The 21,816-nt window shown below is 34.9% G+C and overlaps 3 protein-coding genes across 8 annotated transcripts; 1 reads left to right on the top strand and 2 right to left on the bottom strand.

The window, feature by feature from the left end:
• Window positions 1-525: 525 nt before the first annotated feature.
• On the top strand, window positions 526-4,463 carry LOC109159098. 2 transcript variants are annotated; one of them, XR_002050493.1, is made up of 6 exons: window positions 526-884; window positions 1,033-1,105; window positions 1,845-1,909; window positions 2,855-2,961; window positions 3,637-3,886; window positions 3,977-4,460. XR_002050493.1 is itself a non-coding variant. In XM_019307120.1 (5 exons), the coding sequence occupies exons 1-5, from the start codon at window positions 729-731 to the stop codon at window positions 3,809-3,811; spliced, it is 576 nt and encodes a 191-aa protein (XP_019162665.1). In that variant the 5' UTR covers window positions 526-728; the 3' UTR covers window positions 3,812-4,463. The 2 variants fall into 2 exon arrangements, 1 of the variants encoding a protein (XP_019162665.1); XM_019307120.1 differs by having other exon boundaries at window positions 3,637-4,463.
• Window positions 4,464-4,898: 435 nt separating this feature from the next.
• Window positions 4,899-7,291, bottom strand: LOC109159097 (GDSL esterase/lipase At2g04570-like). 2 transcript variants are annotated; one of them, XM_019307119.1, is made up of 4 exons: window positions 6,850-7,291; window positions 5,675-6,167; window positions 5,058-5,264; window positions 4,899-5,027 (listed from the first exon to the last, which is right to left on the bottom strand). In XM_019307119.1, the coding sequence occupies exons 1-3, from the start codon at window positions 7,222-7,224 to the stop codon at window positions 5,071-5,073; spliced, it is 1,062 nt and encodes a 353-aa protein (XP_019162664.1). In that variant the 5' UTR covers window positions 7,225-7,291; the 3' UTR covers window positions 4,899-5,027; window positions 5,058-5,070. The 2 variants fall into 2 exon arrangements, with proteins under 2 accessions (XP_019162664.1, XP_019162663.1); XM_019307118.1 differs by having other exon boundaries at window positions 4,899-5,264; window positions 6,850-7,290.
• An 8,525-nt stretch (window positions 7,292-15,816) lies between these two features.
• LOC109159096 lies at window positions 15,817-21,431 on the bottom strand. 4 transcript variants are annotated; one of them, XM_019307115.1, is made up of 11 exons: window positions 21,207-21,431; window positions 20,307-20,546; window positions 19,264-19,473; window positions 18,696-18,776; window positions 18,509-18,595; window positions 18,320-18,415; window positions 18,049-18,102; window positions 16,789-17,645; window positions 16,629-16,677; window positions 16,498-16,537; window positions 15,817-16,107 (listed from the first exon to the last, which is right to left on the bottom strand). In XM_019307115.1, exons 2-11 carry the CDS (start codon window positions 20,541-20,543, stop codon window positions 16,019-16,021), a joined length of 1,800 nt encoding a protein of 599 aa, XP_019162660.1. In that variant the 5' UTR covers window positions 20,544-20,546; window positions 21,207-21,431; the 3' UTR covers window positions 15,817-16,018. The 4 variants fall into 4 exon arrangements, with proteins under 4 accessions (XP_019162660.1, XP_019162659.1, XP_019162661.1 ...); XM_019307114.1 differs by having other exon boundaries at window positions 15,817-16,167; window positions 21,207-21,430; XM_019307117.1 differs by lacking the exon at window positions 15,817-16,107 and adding an exon at window positions 16,212-16,281.
• Window positions 21,432-21,816: the final 385 nt, after the last annotated feature.

The following is a 21,816-nucleotide window of genomic DNA, read 5'->3' as shown; positions in this document are numbered from 1 at the left end:
TACAAAACCCGTCATGGTAATTGGCATTGATGGATAAATCTTGGTTCTAAAACTATCTTTGGTTCAAAACCAAACTCAACAAATGTCAAGACTTGTCATTAACCTACAAGCTAATTTACATTGTTGCCTCAAAAATCCAAAGAAAATAAAAAATAATAATTATAATATTGTACGTTATAATATACAATATCATTTTTAATGACAATAAAATACATAATTATTATTTAAATGTGTACACTGTACAATGTTACTAACTCTATTAGATTGTAATACTGAAGCTTGATCTCATGACCTTTCAAATGGGAGAAGTCACTACATGTCATCTAAGCACAAAATACTTGATCTAAATAAGCTTTATTTATGTGTACTATCTCACAAATTACACAAGAGAGTTGTGATATACAATACCATGTTTTGTTAAGAAGTAGGTAGCTAAAGGGTAGAATTGCAAATTACAAATTTGTAAAGCTCACCACCTATAAAATTCCCCTTATTATAAATTGGGTCATATTACTGAAACCGCTTTCACCTAGGGGGACAAGTGTTCAACGTAAAATTCCATTTTCATCTGAACCCTGGAAAGGCTTAAATTGAGATAACTGAAACCGCTTTCACCGCACAAAATCCCCCGCACCCGCGGAGGTTCAATCGCAAACAATACTGCCATCATCGATATCGATCAGATCCTTCATTCGATATTGATCCATAATCAAATAAACCAAAACATTATGTATAATCGAATTCCGATATACCGAAGTTTGCGTTTGCCGCAGCGGTTCAGGACCACGGGCTCCTCGATTCTAAGCTATTTGGCAGCTCCTCAGCTGAGAAGAAAAGCTCAGAATTCATGGTCTGCTGTTCAGGATACCTTCTATTCTACCAAGGTGCTGCTACTATAAATACTGATTTTAAATATGCATTCTTTTTCCCACACTGGAACAAGTTAGGCTTTGTTTTTTCCCGAATTTAAGTCAGGTAGTTTGCAGTGAAGGAATTCCTTAAAATGTTTCTGTTGATGTTATTGTTGCTTAGGACATATTTGAGAGGCACAGAGTGGTGTTTACGTTATCGACTTCGATCGCATCCGTTGCAACGGCGTGGGGTGGTATGTATATCACAGACTACCGATTTATTATGGTATTCTCCAAATTTGTTTCGAGATCATGAGTTGTCTCATCCTTGGTGAAAATTCTGCATCATTTTGAAATAGTTCTTGCCTTGGTCCTATTGGAGTATAAACATATCAGGATTTGTTATAGGTGAGAAGATAATCTAGTTTTCAAAAGGATAAGCGCCCTTATTGGTGCCACTGTAAATTTGTGATAACTAGGTCAAACTTTTTATGGAGCATAAATGAACTTCCTTTTGCCTTTTGCTAAGGTACATTTGATCTATCTATTAAATTGATATTAACAAGCCACACGTTCATCTTTTTTTTTTTTTTTTTTTTTTTGGAGAATCTTTATAGGTATTGTTTGGTTAAGTCAAGGTGGCAATCAAAAGATAGGATACTACAAATTACTATAGTCTTAGTTTGTCTCTTTGTTTTGTTGTACACCCTGCCTTCTGAATTGATAATGCATCTTACTCATTGTAGATTCATTTTATATTTTTTGTTTCTTTATCTCATCTCCTTTTGTGGTCAAGACCAAATAAATCTACAATTTGCTTGATAAAACTTGTGCTCTACTTCTATTGTATGCCATGCATGTGGGATAAAACAATTTGCCTAGCTCACTTTGTGTGTTTTATAAATATTATTTTGTATTATTTTATCCTGTTATTTTTTATTTTCTTTTGTCTTCTGGGTTGAGATACTGAAGATATTTTGAGCTTATGCACAGGTTATTTATTACGGCACCATCATGAATCAAGAGTTGACCAACGGCTTGAATCAATAGAAAAAGCTGTAAGTATCTGTAGCAGCCTGATAGTATCTGTTTGCTCTTGTGAAGCACCCAATTAAATATTGGCCTAAATAAATTATTCTGAAAATGGCTGTGCTAATGCTAGAATCCATGTAAACATGCTTGTGCATTGCCTGAATTAATAATCCATTGCCATGTATGCTTCCATTTCTAAACTTGAAGCTGAATATTGCTTAGATGAAAAAAGAACATGTCAAATTTAAAATACAGATTGAATTGAGGGAATACCAGTTCTAGTCGTTACTTCATTATTCTTGCTAGTGAACATATGGAAATTTTTTTTGGCTCCTTTCATTTTCTATATTTGTTTTGCTGGAAAGTGCAAGGCGTTTTATGCTTTGTCATCTCTTGTTTGTATGGAAGAACGGAGGAAACATTTGTTTTCGTAGTTGGAAGAGTACAGACAGCTATAGTAAACCAGTCAGAATCTCTTTTGGCAATGTTCACTGACATAGGTTTCATCCTACTTAAGTCTTAAATAGCCTCCCTATTGCTGCAGTCCTATCCAAGATGGAAGAAACAGAATAAAGCACAAGAAGGGCAAAATAAAAAAGAGTCTTTTCTTTCCATAAGGGCATCACTTTGCCTCACAATTGCATGCCATTTCCCACTATTTCTGATATTTAAAATTTGAAGGCATGCATCTTCCCCAAAAGATGATATAAAGGAAGAGATCTTTATAACTATTAAAAAAGAAAAGGCAGCATATCATGCTTAGTAGTGCTCCTTCATAATCTCAATGTCCTACGTTATTTTTAGGATGCTTCAAGAGAATACATTTTTGGTGAACTGTAAATTGATGTAGTCCTCTAAATAAGAGGAATTGACTGTGTTTATACACTCTGAATTATGTTATTTTTCTTGATAAGTACTGAAATATTGGGCTTTTTACATTATAAAATGTAACGTTATTTTATTTATTACAGATGAATAAGAAGTATGATGTTGAAGATCCTGAGTTTAAGAAGCTTGTTTCAGGTGGCATAAGCATGCCAGCTTGTGTTGCAACTGCTGGAACTACTTTGCTTATTGGGTTTGTGTATTTAGAATCCCACTATATGTTTTTTTTTTTTTACTTAATGGTTTACGTTTCATATTTAATGTGGTTCTGTTGTCCTTGTCATGTATATATACATATACCATCAAACAATACCAAAAAAAAAAAAAACTCATTAATAAGATCGAAATAGTTTTCTAATAATAAACATTCTCCCAATGATAAGCCCTAAAAGGGAAGGATAGGTGGTGAAGGAAAGGGGAAGATGTTAAATTGATAATAAAAAAGGATAAGAATAGGAAAAAGGCATTGTTGCTGAACCATATCACATTTCTATATTTTTCTTTAGGATTTGGATATCAAACTTGACTTGCATCTAGACTTACAATTTACTTTTATGCAATTTTTTTTAATTATGTTGAAATTGAATGCTAAAGCCCAGGTAGTTTTGGAACATAATTTCATTAGTTGATTTCAATGGTTTTAGTAGGAGGTATCTGCTCATCTCTATCCTGATGTATATATATATATTTGGATACAAAAATTCCCATAGTACACTATATATATGTCCAGTGAAAACCATTGTGGTCCACATGCTATACTTGTTTTTCATAATTTAATTCCTCACTTGTGTCTTAGCTATTGACCCGTTTACATTTGGCTTTTGTATATATTCTCTGTAATGAACTGGAAAAAACCTTTTATTTGTAGCTATGGCTTAGGTTGGCGAGGTGGAAAGTGGTATGCAAACAAAAAGTTCAAAAGGGAACAGATGAAACTGTTGGGACAAGTAAAACCTAGAAGGTGGCCTCTTAGATTACCGCTATCCATATCCAGGCTAAAGCTGCAAGGAAGTGCTGCTAAGGCTCCAGAGACATCAGCCTAGGCAGTATGCAGATCCAAAGATGGCGGTGGCTTTACCAAGATGCCATGCCACTTACTGGCCTAGTATAGTACTCAAGTAAATTCCCAATACTTATAAGATTTCTAACTTGACTATAGGCAACCATTGCAAAACATTCTTAGCTATTCTAACAACTGGAAATATTAGGTTGTGAAGCACAAAATATTTTTTCATATGGACCTAGATGCCAGTTAAGAGGAATGTAAATTGGTCTATTCATACATAGTTGCATACTTATTGTGAGGCCATTCTGCATATTTTACTGGTGTTGAGGGAAATGACCATTGGCAACTGATCTAGGAGCTTGACTAAACTAATATCAAGAAAGGGTGAATAGCCAAACTAGTAGCTCGGCTCTGTCTAAATATATCTAATGGTCATGATGACGTTAGAGATAATTGTGCTTAGAGGATTTTGCTTTGATGCTATATCGAAGAGGATCGCCGAAAGCATGAGGGGAAAGAGGACACATATAAGTTACCTTAGTATAAATATTATTTTTTGTAACCTGACAAAGGGAAAACAATTTGAATACATTTTCATTCTTAGCTTTGAGAGCTCCAAACTACTCAAGGCATTTTCTTCTTCAACATTACTATTCAACATTACTATTACATTGCTTTTCATTCTATCATGTAAAGCTTAAATAAATTCTACATGTGATTTCATGTTAGGAACCGGGTTACATTATAAATTCTCTAAAATCTCTTAAACTATTTTGGTTCATCAAATCAACTTATTTTAAAGAGAAAATGACACTTTTGGTCCTTATATTATTTTTCGTTTATTAGATTATGGTAAAATATTTGAGTTTAGCGTATTTTATAGACAGAAAACATCATAAATGATTGAAGGATAAAAAATATTTTTCTCTTTTGCCAAGCACCTTGTGCTCTGTTGGCACTTCTGTGATTCTCCTTCACGGAAGGTCACAAAATCAAACTCTGATGGTGAGGTTACAACAAATAGAGAAAGTATATTGAATAGATATTACCTTATAATAGAGTCGACGGAACTAAAAAAGAAAAAAAAAAAAAATTTGTTCAAATGCATTAGCTGTACTAGCTCATGTAGGAAATAGATAATTGCATTTGTAGGGCCAACAACATACAATGAATATTTATACACAATGATAACTAGTAACGAAGGCAGTACAAACATTACATATATATAAATATTTAAGCACGTGCAACATCCATTACATCATATCATACAATATAATCATCCCTGGGACATGATGCCTAGAGAAACTTGAGTAAGGTAGTCTTCATCAAATGATCTACGATTATTTGATTGGTTTTCTCAGTGGGATGAAAAGCATCCCAGAATACATACTTCTTAGCGTCCTTGCATGTGAGTGGATTGTATTGGTCGCACCCATATCCCATCTCGAACATCCCTGTCGCACAACACGCCACTCCTACCGCCTCGAAACCTATGAGCAATCGAGCCAAGTCAAGTCCGATAATGTGATATGAATTTTATGACACTTTTTAATGCAAAGAGCCAAAGAGATTATTTTCATATATGTTCTCTTAAACTGTTTTATTTGTATGTGTATATAAGTGATGGATCAGGTATTAGACGGGTTAGCCCGGTTAGCACTTGGCAGGTTTTGGAGAGAGTGCTCGGCCACTGGACCCTTAGGGCTACGAAGTGACTCCTAAAGAGGATCCCCACACTTAATAAAAGGGATGCAATAATAAATTAATGGTCAGATTTGTATGTGTAAGTCACCGTGATTTATCCCTCCACAAGCTGTCAAGTCGGGATGTGGGGGGCGTCTCGGGTGGGTAATTCCACCTTTATGTCACAAGAAAGTATGAGAGTTATAAATGAACATACCATATAAGGAAGGCTTGCGGATGATTTGCATGAGAATGCCATAGGGATTGGAGTTCACGAGTTGCAGCCCTGGGAGTTGATTGTTGAGCTCCACCGTCAGCGATTTCAGCTTGCCATTAAAGCTGAAGGCGATGTCGTTGTAGCTCTTGATGCAGCGCTGGCCGTCGGCGAAGTTGGTGGTCCTCTCCAAGGGCATGCACCCCATCGGAGGGACGCCGCCGAGGGAGATCTTTCTGGCCCCCAGGCCGTACAGATCCGTGACGAATTTCCTGGCTATTCCGGCGAGGAAATCCTGGTACTCGTCGATCGTGAACTGCGACTGCCTCCCGCCGGGGATGGCGTAGTAGTTCTCCAGGAAGTCGTTGGTTCCCATACTCGTCACGTATAGTGCTTCCTCTATAATTTCCTCCGCTTTTTCGTCGCCTAAGTACTCTCTTAGCTTCTTTTGATACTGTTTGTAGTATTCCAACTCTTTCCACAACGGAATCACGCGCTGTCAATTTAATAAGTAATCATAATCTATATTAGTAAAAAACCTTTTGGTCAAACGGCATAACTGTAACTCTCTTAAATGGAAAGGTATTATATATCAACCAATTAAGAAGGTGATATTAAGAATCAAACTTCTAAATCCTGACATTTTAGTTACAAGAGTTCTGCTCCACCTATTGTTGAAAAAATCACTAGGGGCGCCTAGGCGTCGATTAATCATGCGCCTGTATATTTTTTATTTTTTAAAATTTTTAAAATTTTTTAAGACTCAATAATTATAAGCTATTTAATACTAAAATATTAAATATTAACTTAAAAAACATAGAGTTGGAACAATTTAGGGTTATTCCGCCTCAAAATGATATGATTTTGAGTAAAATAACTCATTTAAAAAAAGAATGAAACAATAGGTAATCAGCCAATTAGGTGACCTAGTCAGCTCCTAAGAGGTCTAGACGGTCAACGCCCTAGGTAGCGATTAAGCTATCTAATCGATCGCCGACCGTCTAAACCACCAATTATGGTGATACACTATGCAACCATCAATTATGGTGATACACTAGGCGGTCACTGTCTAGTGCTTAGGTGTCAATTAATCAGTGCATAGACGGAATTTTTGCAACACTCCTAAACGCACTCCGCTATTATGCAATACTTATTGCAAAGTAGAAAAGGTGACTTACAAGAACATCAGAGGTAGCATTATCGTAGCCAGACCCAGCGGAAGCAAAACTAACTCCGACGGCAAAATCAGAAATGTTATAGCTTGGATCCAAATACGCCGGAACGGTGGGCCTCAAACCAAACGACTCGGAGATGAAGTCCGTCGGAATCCTGCCGTTGGAGAACCGCCCGGTGGCCCGCCCTCCCTCGAAATCTCGACCGTACGGCCCGAAGTTGCTCCGTGCCACCGTCGGGATCTGGTTGTTATTCCCGGCGTCCACCGACGAGTCTCCGAACACAATTATGGCCGGAACTTTAGCTTGGACGCCTGAAAATAGTTGCACCAGAAGAAATAATAATGGTGCTGTGAAGAGCCATACCCTATAGTCATACATTTTCTTGCGAGTATGGGAACAATATAAGTGTCTGTCATAAATATATATAGTGAGAGACAGCCAAGGAATTGAACTTAAGTAAACAGTGTTGAAGGAAAATATATTAAATTTTTTATAGTGTATTTTTTTTTTTAAACTTAAAAACATTAAATATCATATCACATTTTGTGTGGAGGGAGGGGGGTTGCAATGGGATTTTTTGGGCAAAATAAATGACACAACTTTCTGTTATGGTTATAGTTGGTAACAATAAATTAAGAGCGACTTTTTGAATAACCCAAAATGCATGGATCCAACTCCAACCATGCATCATGCATGCATTTTTCTTCTAGAAGCGCCTTTTTTTTTTTTTTGTTAAGGATAAAACTCTCCATCACTAATCACTATTTGAAAGTGTACACTAAATAAATCATATTTTATACTTTAAAGGGTAAATTATTAAATTAATTTTCTAGAGTTCTATGTTATTTATAATTGATTGACTCCAATAAAAAAGGTCAATAGGCTGCTCTCACTAGGAATCAAAGTACTGGCTCGATTCATAACTACTTTCTCAACATATTGAGACTCGAATCCGTAACCTCTCATATAAAAGAGCAACTTGGTGTCACTAGACCACAAAATCATACTTGGCAAATAAGTAATCTTTTGTTTAAGTATGAATTAAGAAGTATGAATATTTTACTCTTTTTTTTTAAATCTTTCTTTTTTTTTTCTTTTCTCTCTAAACCAGTTAATTGCACCGCAGAGGTGGGTGTAGGATACTAGGAAGTAGGAACTATGACCTATGTTTATGTTACGTTGTTGTCAGTGTCATTTTTAAATATGGTTGCATTTGCATTTAATAGCCAACTAAAACCTAATAAAAATATATTATAGTAGTAGAGAAAATTACACTTTTTTTCTCAGTGTTATATATTTATAGTACTTTTTTTTTTCTGAATTATTCATGTAAGCATATTAGCCCTCTCAATTATTTTAAAAGTGGTAATTTTTCACCTTGATATATTAAATTGACATTGACCCTTAAAATAAATATTTTATTTATTTTTCTTCTCCAACAAATTATTGTGTATACGTAGGGATGACCACGGTTCGATTTGAATTGAACCGAACATTATAGCAATCGAATAAAAAGTTTCCGGTTATGATTTAGATCCAGAATCCAATATTTGGATTTCAGTTTATTAAAATCATGAATCGAAAAAACTTAATCCTGAACCGTGAACCGGCGGTTCAGGATCCGGTTCGCGATTTTGAACCGTCTTTATTTTAAAATTTTATTTTTTTATTTTATAATAGTCTAAATTCAACAATAAATGTATTTCATTTTTTTCAGTTCGGAACATGAACCAGCCGTCCCGGTTCACGATTTTAATAAACTCTAAATATCGGGTTTCAATTCTAAATTGTAATTAGAATATTTCTGTTTGGTTTGAACCAAATTGTGATTATAAGTTGTTGGAGAAGAAAAATAAATGAAATAGTTATTTTAAGGGTAAATATGTTTATTTAACATTTTAGGGGAAAAACAGCCACTTAAATAATTTAGGGGAAAAAATACTATAAGTATATAACTCAGAGGAAAAAAGTGTCATTTCTCCAATAGTAGTATAAACTTTTAGATGATGATATTGGAACTCATATTCATTTTGTTAGTGATGTTATAGTAACAAATAAATTGAGATAATCATGAAAATATTATGATACTTATATAATTAAACAATCATTACTTTTACACTCAAAAAAAAAAAAAAAAAACAATCATTACTTTTAGAGAAAATGACACTTTCTCTCTAATTTGTATGTTAATAATTAACTCATGCTTCAATTATTATTGAAGGCACATTATTTAATTTCCTCAATTGTTTTAAATGTGGTAGTTTTTCTGCTCATCGTTATTACATTTATTTAAAATTTCATATTTATTATCGTTTTCTGAGTCTCTTCTCATGATTCTCGTATCTGATGGTTATAAATTCTATTCGAGCTTCTTATACTGAGTCTTCTTAATATGTGGTTTACATATCTCTCCTATGTCGCATATGAACGGAGTTTACTATATACATACTTTCAAATAAATAGTGATCACGAATTTTCTTAATCACAAAATGAAATTAATAAAATAAATTAAATCTAGATTTGTGTGTTGTGACTCAACATCCATAGAAGTCAAACTCTTGAGCTTAGGCACATGGATATTAAATGATCTATCAAGTTGTTCATTCCAATTAAATTCCAAATATATATGTCCATAATTAATTTTTTATACCAGTCCAGTACAGCATCATATATTCTGAGCTTGATCCCACCGTACTCATATATATCCTACTCACAAACATATCATTTAATTTGGCATTTGCACCCAATTTCTCATGCACTCTTTCACACTCATACACCAATATAATGTTTTATGATTCCTGTCTTTTATTCTTTATGAATTATGAAAAACTAAAACAATTCATCGCAACGGTCGCTATCTTTAAATCACCTAAAATAGTTGAAAATTTAAGATTCACTATTGAAAATGAAAATTTTTTGATCACTTTTAAAATTCAAAAAATAAAAAATAGAAATTCATTAGTAATAGGGTGAATCAACGATTTGGTCCCTCAGTTATTTGCGATTGGTCAATGTTGCCCCTCAATCGCATATTCATCGATTTAGTCCCCGAAAATAATTGTTTTTCGTCAATTTAGTCCCTATGGCCGTATTCCGTCAAGACTCAGGCGAGAGCTCCGATTTGCCCTGAGCATTTTGGTCTTTTCACGCCTTCTTCTTCATTAACTCTGACCAAGCTTCGCCGGATCGGAGAAGCTCAAGCTCGCCGGAGGGAAGGTTCGTCGCTGCTGACTTGCTGCTCCTCGTTGCGGTCAGACGAGAAGGATGGACCACGACCTGTAGCTGTTGTTCTTGTTTGCCATTGCAGAAACCGCCACCGAGCACAGCCACCGAACCACCACCTTTGACCTCTATCACGCTGGAGAAATAGGGGACGAAGGAGATGAAGGTCTCTGTTCTGCCACCGCCGTGCCACTAAAAAAGTCCACCGTCGAAGCTCCCACCCCGCTCGCAACCGCCATTATTGATGAGAGGGAGAGCCACCACCGGACCTCGTCGCCACTTTGATCTGCTACTGCCCAGTCGTTGTTCTGTTCACTGGAGATGGATGACACTGTTGTTGGTCCCGCTGCTGCTCCGTCGGAGTTTCTTGCTAACAGAAGTTCGCAAGTCCGCCGGTGTTGCCGTTGGTGCACCGCAACTACTGCCTAGCCGTTGTTGACAAAGAGGGAGGGAGGAGTAACGGTTGCTGACACACGAAGAGGGCAAAAGAGAGAGATGAAGCTGATGGAAGAGACTAAAGACATGAAATGACTAAAGCTGATGGAGCTCCCTCCGGCGAGCTTGAGCTTCTCCGGCGAAGCTTGGTCAGAGTTAATGAAGAGGAAGGCGTGAAAAGACCAAAATGCCCAGGGCAAATCGGAGCTCTCACCTGAGTCTTGACGGAATACGGCCATAGGGACTAAATTGACGAAAAACAATTATTTTCGGGGACTAAATCGATGAATACGCGATTGAGGGGCAACATTGACAAGTCGTAAATAACTGAGGGACCAAATCGTTGATTCACCCTTAGTAATACTAACCATTTAAAAAAGTATATGGTAATACATATCGATCACCTACAAAAGTTATCAAATTTTTTTGACAATTTAATCAACACTAACAACTAGCGATTTCGAGCAATGCTAATTCATTTGCCATCAACCATGACAAAGGTAGAAACCAACTTAAATTTAAAATTTCAAAATTTTAATTAGCCAAAAGAAAACCTGAAAATTTGGAATTTATATAAATTACATGTTAATTAGACATAAAATACGAGATAAATCATGACAAAAGTTCACGATTTCATTGTTCGAAAGACAAAAATCACAATGTTTTTGTAAAATATAATATGGCTATCAATATTTATATATACAATATAATTTTTAAGAGGAATTATATATGCAGAGTAAAAAAGGCTAATATTGATGAGAGGGAATTTGTTATTGATTCAATATCCAATATTACAATAGATAGTTACCTAATACAAGTAACGTAGACTATCCTATACAATAGGTTACAGATTAAGTCAAACAATACTAACCACATATATATTCCTAATTACATTCACAATATTAACGTGTGGCATGAGAAATGACAAGTGAAATATATACATACGACCGACCACTGACCGAAAGAAGGTTTCCGGCCGGTCGGCCATTAATTCTTGTGTAACCTTTGATGACCAAAAATGGAGGTGCTACACACTTTTATTTATTACTCTCAATTCCCATCATCCTATCTCTCCAACCAATTTCTTCCTCTAATAAGTAATAACTCAACGACATGCATGCATGTATGTCTCTCTCTCTCTCTCTCTCTCTCTCTCTCTCTCTCTCTATATATATATATATATATATATATATATATATATATATATATATATATGCATTTAAATAAGAATAAAATAAGAACAACCTCTTAGGTAAGAACGTGAGAACCAACATGAATGTACACCATTTATTCCAGGATAGATGGTGTGCATATAAGGTCTTCTTGTAAAAAGTGATTACTGATCTCAGCCGTCCATCATGGATCATTAATGGTTAATTGAAAGTTTTAGTAAAAAAAAATACAGGGTTAATTTTATAATTATTGAAAACTTTTTAAAACGGGATTCTTCTATAATTATTGTAAACTTGAAAGTTTAGTAACGATAAGATCTTAGTATTTGATTTTTTAAGATAGATGGTGTGTGTGTGTCCACACATTTGACGGGGGAGATGTTCTCACCAGAACACACACACATATGACCCGATGAGAATTAATAACCACGTGAAAACGTGTGGACTAATGTCACATGTTATGAAACTGATCACAGTGCAATAAGGATCTATATTAATACACTCACATTTGTGTACTATTATATTGGTTCAACAAAGCACTATCAAGCATTTCCATATTTACGCAATTACAAAAATGTTTTTTATTTTTAATTTTTAACTCTCGATGCAACTTAGATAATTTTGTTTTTGTGTCTGCATGTAATACTAAAAACTCCTACATATATGATTTTGCTTTTGTGTGTGTATAATGAATTTTGGGATGCGTACGCTCAGGGACCATATGAAATGTGTCAAATAAATTTATGATCGGTATAAATAATATGGATCGTCACACTTGTGTGAGACGGTCTAATGAATCTTTATTCGTGAGAAAGGTTAGATCAATATGCAAATGTAATACTAAATACTACATATATTTTTATTTAGATTTGATCTATCTTACATATAAAGATTTATAAAATGGTACGATCTCATACTAATTTTTGTCTATTATTCATTCGTATTCAGATAATTTTAAATGTATTCAAGTTTGAAGTGGGATAAGATTAAAAACCTAATCAATAATATCCAAATGTGACACCGTACTGACATTTTGGTGCATATTAATAGGATGCATGGAATAGGGTGTGTGAGAATCTGACTTGCAACTAACAAAGTTGGCAACACAATCTCAAAGTTTGCAACTACCGAATCTCATCGGATCTATTCCCATTTACTAACACTGACTTTGTTGTATTCTTACTTCTTAGTACCCAATTTGCCTCTCACCCAACTATCTCATAAATAAATATAAATATAGGGAACAACAACAATAAATATAAATATAAGTATAGCCCACACAGACTTAACTTACTGGTTCAGTAGATATTATTCTGAGAAGAGATCAAAGTTTGAATCTTGATAGCAACAATAATGAGGGGATTATACCCAAAGTGGTCAGATCCCTTGTTATTTATATTGGAGGGTTCAAGTAAGAACATGCTCTAGGTAAAATTGATAATTTAATATGATCCGTCCATTTGAGTAAATAAATGGTTGATTGTTGCTGGAAAATAAAGAGACAAAAGGTGAAATCAGGGTTAATTTTATAATTACTGTAATTAAATTTACAATATTCATAAAATTCACCAAATATTTATTTTATTAAATTCCTCAACTATTGATTAACCATTAGATTAGTCAGTTATCAATTTTTATATGAGGTTGTTCTCATTCCGATCACCGAAAATGATCTTAAATAATCAAGTCGAAAGCCTTATTCCGACCACTTTTGGTATTCGAAAAAATCTTTATTGTTATTTCCGACCACTTTTTGCTTTCGACTTGATTTAAGATCACTTTCAGGTGGTCGAAAATTTCATAATTTTCAATAGTGATATATATATATTATTGACATATTTGATAATGAATTTATGTGAAGCAGACATATATATGTGGTGCATGTTAATTAATTTGTGACCCTAAATCAAATTAAAGAATGCTTAATAATATCCATACACAACCCTAAACTATCGCCTCAAGACTAGCTCATCAAAAAATTTCATTTCTGCATCCTCCATGAACGCACAATCCTTCCTGCAGGGTGCTTTCACATTCCCTTTAAATTCACTTCCCTAAAACAATCCCATGCAAATTCCTCTCTATATATAAATATCCCACTACTAGAAGGGTACATATATATTTATATTATCCCAGAAAACACACACACATATATATATAATACTTTTCTCAGGCTCAATAACTAACCACGAATTGAAAATGGGCATCTCCAGAACATCATCATCTTCAATTCTTTTAACTTTTATCGTCACACTTCTCATCTGCACCAGTGTCTTGGTCAACGCCCAGGAAGCTATTCCGATACCGGGAGCACCGCCATCAGCGTCTCAGGTTGCAGATGCCCCCATCATCGCCAAGGACGTCGACGACGGTGACAATGATTCGTCGGGAGGGGAGGAGATGTCAGATTTCTCGTCGGATGTCTTTGTTCAAGGACACTAAATCATTTATCTGCTTCAATTTGCCATTATATTATTCATCTTTACTCTTAATTCCTTATTTATTACAATAATTAAGTTTATTAAAAAGAGTTGTTCATTTGAAATGAAATAAATTATTGTATTCATGTTTCATAATAAAGATGGCCAAAAACAACTCTTAGGTCTCATTTGCCTTTTTTTTTTTTTTTTTTATATGTTACTTCTATTTTGTAATTGGAACGTAACTATCCTCCATACAATATATAGAAATTATAAGGTAAATTTTACCATCATCAATATTGATAATATATATATCATGTATAACCATATCTCAGCTCTTTAAATGGGTAGGAAAGTAACATTATGTTTAATGTAATTGTATTTATGCTTTTGTAATTAGAATATAAATTTAATGATCAATTAGTACAAGACCAATGAAATAAACCATTAACCATCTAAAAGTGTTATCAAAATACATTGTATTTAAACTAAGAATTGAGCCCAACCAACATTTTGTGGTGTAATTAACTTTTTTTGCTTAAAAATAAGAGAGAATTATTTCTTTTTACACTCAAACGTTACCTTTTCAAGAGTTATAATTTGCAGAAAAATTCACAATCGTTGCAACTCAAATAGTCAATGCGTCCTCAGTTAACAAAAAATTACAAGGTAAACCAATTTAAATTATCCAATAATTGATTGGCTTAAACCAAAAGCTAATAAGACAATTTTCACAAAGAATCAAACTTAAAACCGCTAATAGACAATGTTCACAAAGAATCAAACTTAACCTTGTAGTTACTAAACTTATTGTGCTACCTGACCAATTTTGTTTGGGTCTTTCCAAAAATCTTTTTTTTGAGTACTACTGACTTTGTTACAATGCAGTATCGGTCTTTAGGAATTAGGAATTCAGATGACAACATTTTTAAATGGCTTAAACCAAAAGCTAATAGGCAGTTCCTAGAAAATCAAACATTAAACTTTGTGGTTACTAAATTAAGAGGAAATACCCAAAATGGTCCCTCGACTATAGCTAAATTCACAAATTGGTCCTCGACTTTCAATTTCAACCAATTAAGTCCTTAACTTTGCCATTTAAACACAATTTAGTCCTCTGTCTATTTGATCGTTTGTTGACTGTGATTTTTTGACGATATATATGTAATTTCATGGTCCATCGTCTGTTTTTTTTTAGGTTCCGGCTGCATTTTCAGACCGCACAGTTACATTTGAATCCACTGTCGAAAGCAATCTACCAACTCCGGTCGCCTTTATTCATCCTCTCTTTGGATTCAATGTAGTTGAGTTCGTACCAGAGTGAAGAAAACTCCGGTCGCCTTTATTCATCCTCTCTTTGGATTCAATGTAGTTGAGTTCGTACCAGAGTGAAGAAGGCGACGTGTTTCCGAACCGGTGCAACGTTATTCCTGGAGGGCTCCACGTGAGCTTGAGCTTTGCAAGTGAAATTACATATATATCCTCAAAGATCACGGTCAACAAACAGTCAAATAGATGGAGGACTAAATCGTGTCAAAATTGCAAAGTTAAGGACTTAATTTGTTGAAATTAAAAGTCAAGGACCAATTTGTGAATTTAGCTATAATTAAGGGACATTTTGGGTATTTACTCCTAAATTAATTGTCCAACAAAGTTTGTTAAGTTCCCAACCTTTCCAAGAATCTAGATCAACTAAATGCAGGAATTCAGATGACAAGAGATTTTAAAAGATGAAAACTTTACCTTTTGAATGACTCAATTATTACATGTTTTAACAATATCTTGATACACGCTTGCTTATACTTTTTACATTTACATACATACGGCACAAATAGAATGCACATTTCGCCAAATTGCAGACTTCATTAGTTCTTGTCGTGTGTAAGGTATAGTCCAATACACACAACAGTACAATTGTTTCCACTATGCAATGTATGTTTCAAGCGACGACTTGGCAAGCCACAGCAGGCCCGGGTCGTTTCTTTTCAGGACCAAGTAATTCTCTGTTCTCCCTGTTTCATCAAACAAAACGTCCTCGCTGAATCCAATCAAAGCTAGGACATCCATTGCAGCTGCAGCCACGGGGGAAAGCAAAAATGAGACAGGATAAGTCTTGGTAGACAAAAGATTCCACAACTTACGGGGGTAAACCCATAAAATTATGAAGTTTCATACTTTTATCTTGACTAGCAGGCAATAATGGATTAATGGTGTTAGAGACCAAAAAGGCAGAGTTCACGAAATGAGGTCTACTGCTTTGGGAAAATATACTAAAATAGGACCCATCATTGAATACCTTTGATCAAGATGTAAACTTGGATAAAATACACACAACCAAGGAACAAAAGCAAAACAGTGAATGATGGTTGACTCAAATCTAGAAAACCATGTAAACAGCGTACCTTTATAGTTCAATACATCTCTCTTAATTATAGGATTGGCCTGCACATCACATAATTAATTTAAGAGGATAAGAAATATCTCTGAAAAAAACACAATCATTATTATTAGTTTACATACAAAAATTATGCACCTTTTTTAGCTTTTTGAATTTTACTTCATCCGGATGTTCAATCACATTCCTGCAAGCAGTAGGATCAGAAGCCTGGGTTAAGAATTCATCAAGAACAGTTTTCGTTTTCTTTTCATTTGATACGTAAAAGGAAACAAAATGAAGTTATTTGATAGTTTACTTGATGATTTTGATCAGAGTTTGCAGTACTCTAGCAGCATCCAAGGGACTAGCTTGAGCTTTCAGCAGTTCAACTGTTCTTTGCAAATTGCTGCAAAGAGTGACCACAGGATCTTGTATCCTCCGCAATTCCTGGTCATCAGGATCTGGCTCATCAATGTGAGTGCATGAAATTGTTTTTAAAGTTGCATCTTTATCATTGAGATCTAGTGCTGTCAAACTATCACTTTTCTGTAGAGGTTCATCTGAATCAGAGATCCTGCAGATCTGATTCTCTTCCCTTGCTTCAGCGAAATCTGTTTTTACTGTAACTTTTTCAGAATCATCAGGATCAGGTTCTTCATGTTCCATAGCTTCCAATGGAGGTAAAGAACTTATTGTCTCATGATAATCAGAGTTTTTATGTGCAGTGACAATTTTCGAGTTTGATTCTATAGAAGCCTCAGACTTCATGGAAGTTGCCTCATCAGGATCGGGTTCACAGCAGTTCTGATCACAAGACTCGGTAATATCCAGCATCCCAGTGTATTCCTGCAGAGAGTCTAATTTTGTATTGGTCAGGTCATTCTCTTGATCAACATCCATGTGATGAATTAAAAGCTCATGATCATCAGGATCAGGTTCCTGATGCAACTCAGTTTCTCTATAGTGGTTGGCAGATGTGTCCGCAAAACGACGATAGGCAGCAGCCACTGAAGAGACACGAGCACTGGAAAACGATGATTTCCCACCAAGTTTTTGTGATGAAGAAACATAATTATCAAAGACATCATCTTCATTATTTTCCAAATGTTGCAAGCCACTTAAAGTGTGGCTTCTTGATTTAGTCCAATCTAGTGTAGCAGCTTCTTCATTGAGCTGCAATAAAAGATTTTACATCAAAATCTTATCTGACTAAGAGCAACCACAATTGTTGCTGACAATTTTGGGCTTTTATCAGGAACATGTGGTCAGGGTGGCTGCCAAACCAGCTCTTTTTTTTTTTTTTTTTTTTTTTTTTTTGGTGAAAAAGGAGGAAAACCCCCACTCTTAACCTTAACTCAAAAATCTCCTCTCTCATCAAAGTAAGCAAAATGTCATTAAAACCCCTGATGGGGTTGCACAACAGAGACAAATAGTAAATGATCCGCATAAGGTTTAAGTGGATACACTAATTTATGGCCCAAAGAAAGCAGCACCCCTAAGTGTTTGATTTCATAATCCAATAGACCCTACCCAACACATAAAGAAGAGACAAATCAATAAATGGGCAGATGAGTACCTGCTTATCCAAAGCATAAAAGTTTGCGTCATGATCAGAATATATCATGTGAGCCTGAAAAGGAATATAAAGTTGAAGTTAGAATTTCCTTGCACAGAACTTAAGTACTAAAATACAACCATATACATTCCTTTTAGACATTGTGTTCATTATATGGTTGGATAGAGAAATGCATTGAGGCAGGCACTTGCAAGGTCAAACAAATAGTTTTGCTTCGCTTCGTTTTGAATTTGACATGTCGACAGCCAACTAAATTGAAAGAGGAACTTACCAGTTCATGCAAGAGAGTCTTCTTGATGCTCTGATACTTCCTGAAACCCTTAAGGTCATCTGTGCGTAGACGTAACGATATCTCTTCTCCTTGATTCTATATATGATTTTTCACAACAGAACAAAGATATTTTCAAAAAGAAAAGAACAAGAACCTTGTGGACAAAAGCTAGTAAAGGTATGTTCTTACCTTGTTTAAACCAAGGAGACATTTTGGGCTCACCCCTACATATCCGACAGGAGCCATCTCTGACATGAGTCCGACACGCCAACGATGCTTTAAAAGCCCAAAACTATAATTTACCACTACTGATGTAGCATATTCTATAAGCTATGTAAAGCCATTTAAGCGGAAAAATAATCTCATATAATGTTACCTTATTCATAATTGCAACAATTCCTGGATCTGCAGCAAGCTTATGCATTAGTTTTAGAGCTTCAGAAGTGGGAGGGTTCAGCTGCAAACAAGTCATGACTAGGTCAATCATCAGTTATCTATAAATATGCTGCCCATCTATTCCTTCCTTCTGGATGGTGACAGTTCTATGAAACCCTCATAAGTCATAAGTACAAATACAATACATGATTTTAACCTCAAAAGTCCCCTTCAAATATTTGCTCAAGTTCAGAAAGGAAGTTGAGAAATCAGAGTAAAAATGAAGGCTGATTTAAGGGATTCTAAATAAGCAGAGAAAGCATGTAGTCAAAATTGTATAGAAGTATGAATTACTGTAAAATGCCATGTTTTCTATGATCATGAATTCATTCATATCAATCTGACAATCTATGATCTATTCATTTGATACATGAGCACACATCAGAAAAGAAGGGAGAAAAGGAACAATGACATTAATTGAGGTTCATAAATCAGTAATCAAACAAGCACACCAAGTTCATTATAATGAAGAAAGGAGGTAATAGAACTAATATTCGACTGAGAAATACCTCTATTCCTGGAAGATGGAGTGTTCTAAAATCACAGAAGATATAAGGCCCCTGTGGAAGTTTTAGTGAGGTCCCAAGCCTATCAGGTATTCTCTGCCTCTGCCTTTTTTCTTCTTCTTCAAAACCAGCAATTCTGAGGTCTTCATTTGCTCTTTCTAGGACTTCATCCACCTCATCTCTGGGAACTCCCAACATCCTAAGAGATTTTCCCTGAAATAAAGGATTTCCAGATAACAATATTGTAAGCAACCCTGAAAGGCCCATTTTAGTGTATTCACTGAGGCTCACTCTGCATTGTGCAATAAGGGAAATGAATGAACAAGTCGAAATTGATTCTTCTGAGGGAAGGAAACTTATACTATGATGAAAGCAGCTTTCTGTGAATGAAGGACACTTATTCTATCATGAACAAGAATAAAGGTCAGACCCTGTGCTCAAGATGCCAGCACCATGCAATGTCTAATGAACTAAAACATATACAATCTTACTTTTGCTTTTAAGAAGTTATCTGGATTTGAAATATATTCACAAATATATATTAATGAAATAATATCCTAATGTTCAAAAGATTTGACAGCATTATTAAGTAACTCATATATGATGCTATGGCAAGACAACAGAATCAATAGAAAATTACTTGTGAAAATATGATGTCTACAAACAGACAAAGTTACCAGCTGATGTAAGTTTCAAAAAGTCATAAAATCATTAAATCAAAAAATACAGAAAAGTAATGCAGACAATTTTAAACTGTGTGAATAACAGAATAAGGAGAAGCTGACTCATGGTTGATATAACCACTGCACCGGCTTATAGGAAAGGAAGTCTTTTTATAATTTAAAAAATATGAAAAAGGCACAAACTTATTTGACAAGTGAAAACCGATAATACCCAGAAAAAGAAATTCCACAAGGCACATAGAAACATAAATTTATAATGCATAGTCCAAACCATGCTCCCCCCAACATTTCATATAAACTAGAAAATTTGAGAGACATTATTCATACGATTAATTAACTAAGGTAGGAAACAAAACCCAGCACCTGAAGAATAGATGCCTCGTCCAATTTCAAGTAGGAGTGCTCCTTAGAGAAAGGATATATCAGCTTTGAACTTTTATTGATGGGCACAATTAGTCGCATGGTATCATCCTCAACATTGGTAAGCTTCCGCAACTCATCACCCAATGCTTTAAGTGTAGTTCCAGGCTCCATTTCCAGAGTGAACTTCTTGCCTCTCCATGTAACAGAGAAATTAAGCACTTGTTGTTGCTGATCCATAGCCTGCTTCATTAAATTAAATAGTAACACATAAACAGAACAGCTATGGAAATGAAAAATAAATAAATTGCTGTTCCCAAAAAGGTATAGTAATATCAACAATAATTTTACTGATCTAGATTGCCTTTCAATTTAGTAATAAATTTTGCACCAACAGCATTAATATCTAATAATTCGCCTGGGGTGGGGAATGGACTCTGTGCTGTGTTAGTTCTTTCAGGATTTCAGACATCTAGGTCAGTTCTGATACAATATAACAATATGATCACTACACCAAACCATTTTTTCCCTTTAAAATTGTCAATGTGACAAGGAAAGTTGCCCCTTTTTCCACAATATGGTGCGAACCTTTCACTTCAACTGATAATTCAATAATATCATTACAAATTCAATTCAGACACCACAATTTTCAGAGGCAATTCCTTCTTATTTCCGATAAATGCTACCTCAACGTGGACTGTTAATCACTTTCAACTTCATTAGTAATAACGATCAATCCCGTATCCAGTTCTATAACCCTCATAGCAAGTTTAGAAGAAACGAGACCTTAATTTCACGGGAAAACATAAATTCACACCCCATACCTAGAGCCCAAAAAGTTAATTTCCCGGTTCAAAATTCAGCAAATGGTTGTTGAAATTAGGGAAATTAAGATAACTTTACCTTGACTTTGGGTGATCGACTGAAAAGAATAGGTTTGAATGATCTCCGGAACAGCTAATTTAATCGAAAAGTTGAAATTTTGCAGAAGCGGGGCATTTGATTTGAAGAATTGAAGATGAGGGGATGCGTGACACGCATGCGCTGGCGTAACCGAAGAAGAATCTAGAGGCTAGAGCAAAGACGGTCGATGACCGACGGAGTTGTGATATCTTTAACGGAAAATACTCATTCACGTGGCGGGACAAACACAGGGACATCAAAAATAGAGTTAATTGACGAAATCATCCCTGATTATAACGAAATTATTGATTTAGCTCTTAATTATTTTTTTATCAATTAAGTCCCTCAACTTTAAAAATCTTAATCAATTTGATTTTTTGTTTATTTTGTCATTAGACATTCGTTCACTCAGACCAAATTGGTAATTTTATTATAATCATTGGACTATTTCAGTCATCATATGCACCATTCTTTTCAAAAGTTAATTATCGAAATGGTTCATTGACTATAGCAAAATTATCAATTTGATTGTGAGTTAACGGATGTCTAATGACAAAACAAACGGAGGATCATATTAGTTAAGATTTTTAAAGTTGAGGAACTTAATTTG

This window comes from Ipomoea nil, unplaced genomic scaffold (genome assembly GCF_001879475.1).
Source record: "Ipomoea nil cultivar Tokyo-kokei standard unplaced genomic scaffold, Asagao_1.1 scaffold2826, whole genome shotgun sequence".
Taxonomy (NCBI): Eukaryota; Viridiplantae; Streptophyta; class Magnoliopsida; order Solanales; family Convolvulaceae; genus Ipomoea; species Ipomoea nil.
Note: the sequence above shows the minus strand (reverse complement) of the source record. Positions and strands in the feature narration are given on the sequence as shown.

Coding starts and splice junctions, on each gene's coding strand:
- LOC109159098 (XM_019307120.1), top strand. CDS start 729: ATGTATAATCGAATTCCGATATACCGAAGTTTGCGTTTGCCGCAGCGG. Junction 1,106..1,844: donor CGTTGCAACGGCGTGGGGTG/GTATGTATATCA, acceptor GCTTATGCACAG/GTTATTTATTACGGCACCAT. Junction 1,910..2,854: donor TTGAATCAATAGAAAAAGCT/GTAAGTATCTGT, acceptor TATTTATTACAG/ATGAATAAGAAGTATGATGT.
- LOC109159097 (XM_019307119.1), bottom strand. CDS start 7,224: ATGTATGACTATAGGGTATGGCTCTTCACAGCACCATTATTATTTCTT. Junction 6,168..6,849: donor ATGCTACCTCTGATGTTCTT/GTAAGTCACCTT, acceptor TTAAATTGACAG/CGCGTGATTCCGTTGTGGAA. Junction 5,265..5,674: donor CCGCAAGCCTTCCTTATATG/GTATGTTCATTT, acceptor GATTGCTCATAG/GTTTCGAGGCGGTAGGAGTG.
- LOC109159096 (XM_019307114.1), bottom strand. CDS start 20,543: ATGGATCAGCAACAACAAGTGCTTAATTTCTCTGTTACATGGAGAGGC. Junction 18,103..18,319: donor AGACTCTCTTGCATGAACTG/GTAAGTTCCTCT, acceptor ATTCCTTTTCAG/GCTCACATGATATATTCTGA. Junction 16,168..16,497: donor AGATGTATTGAACTATAAAG/GTACGCTGTTTA, acceptor CCGTGGCTGCAG/CTGCAATGGATGTCCTAGCT.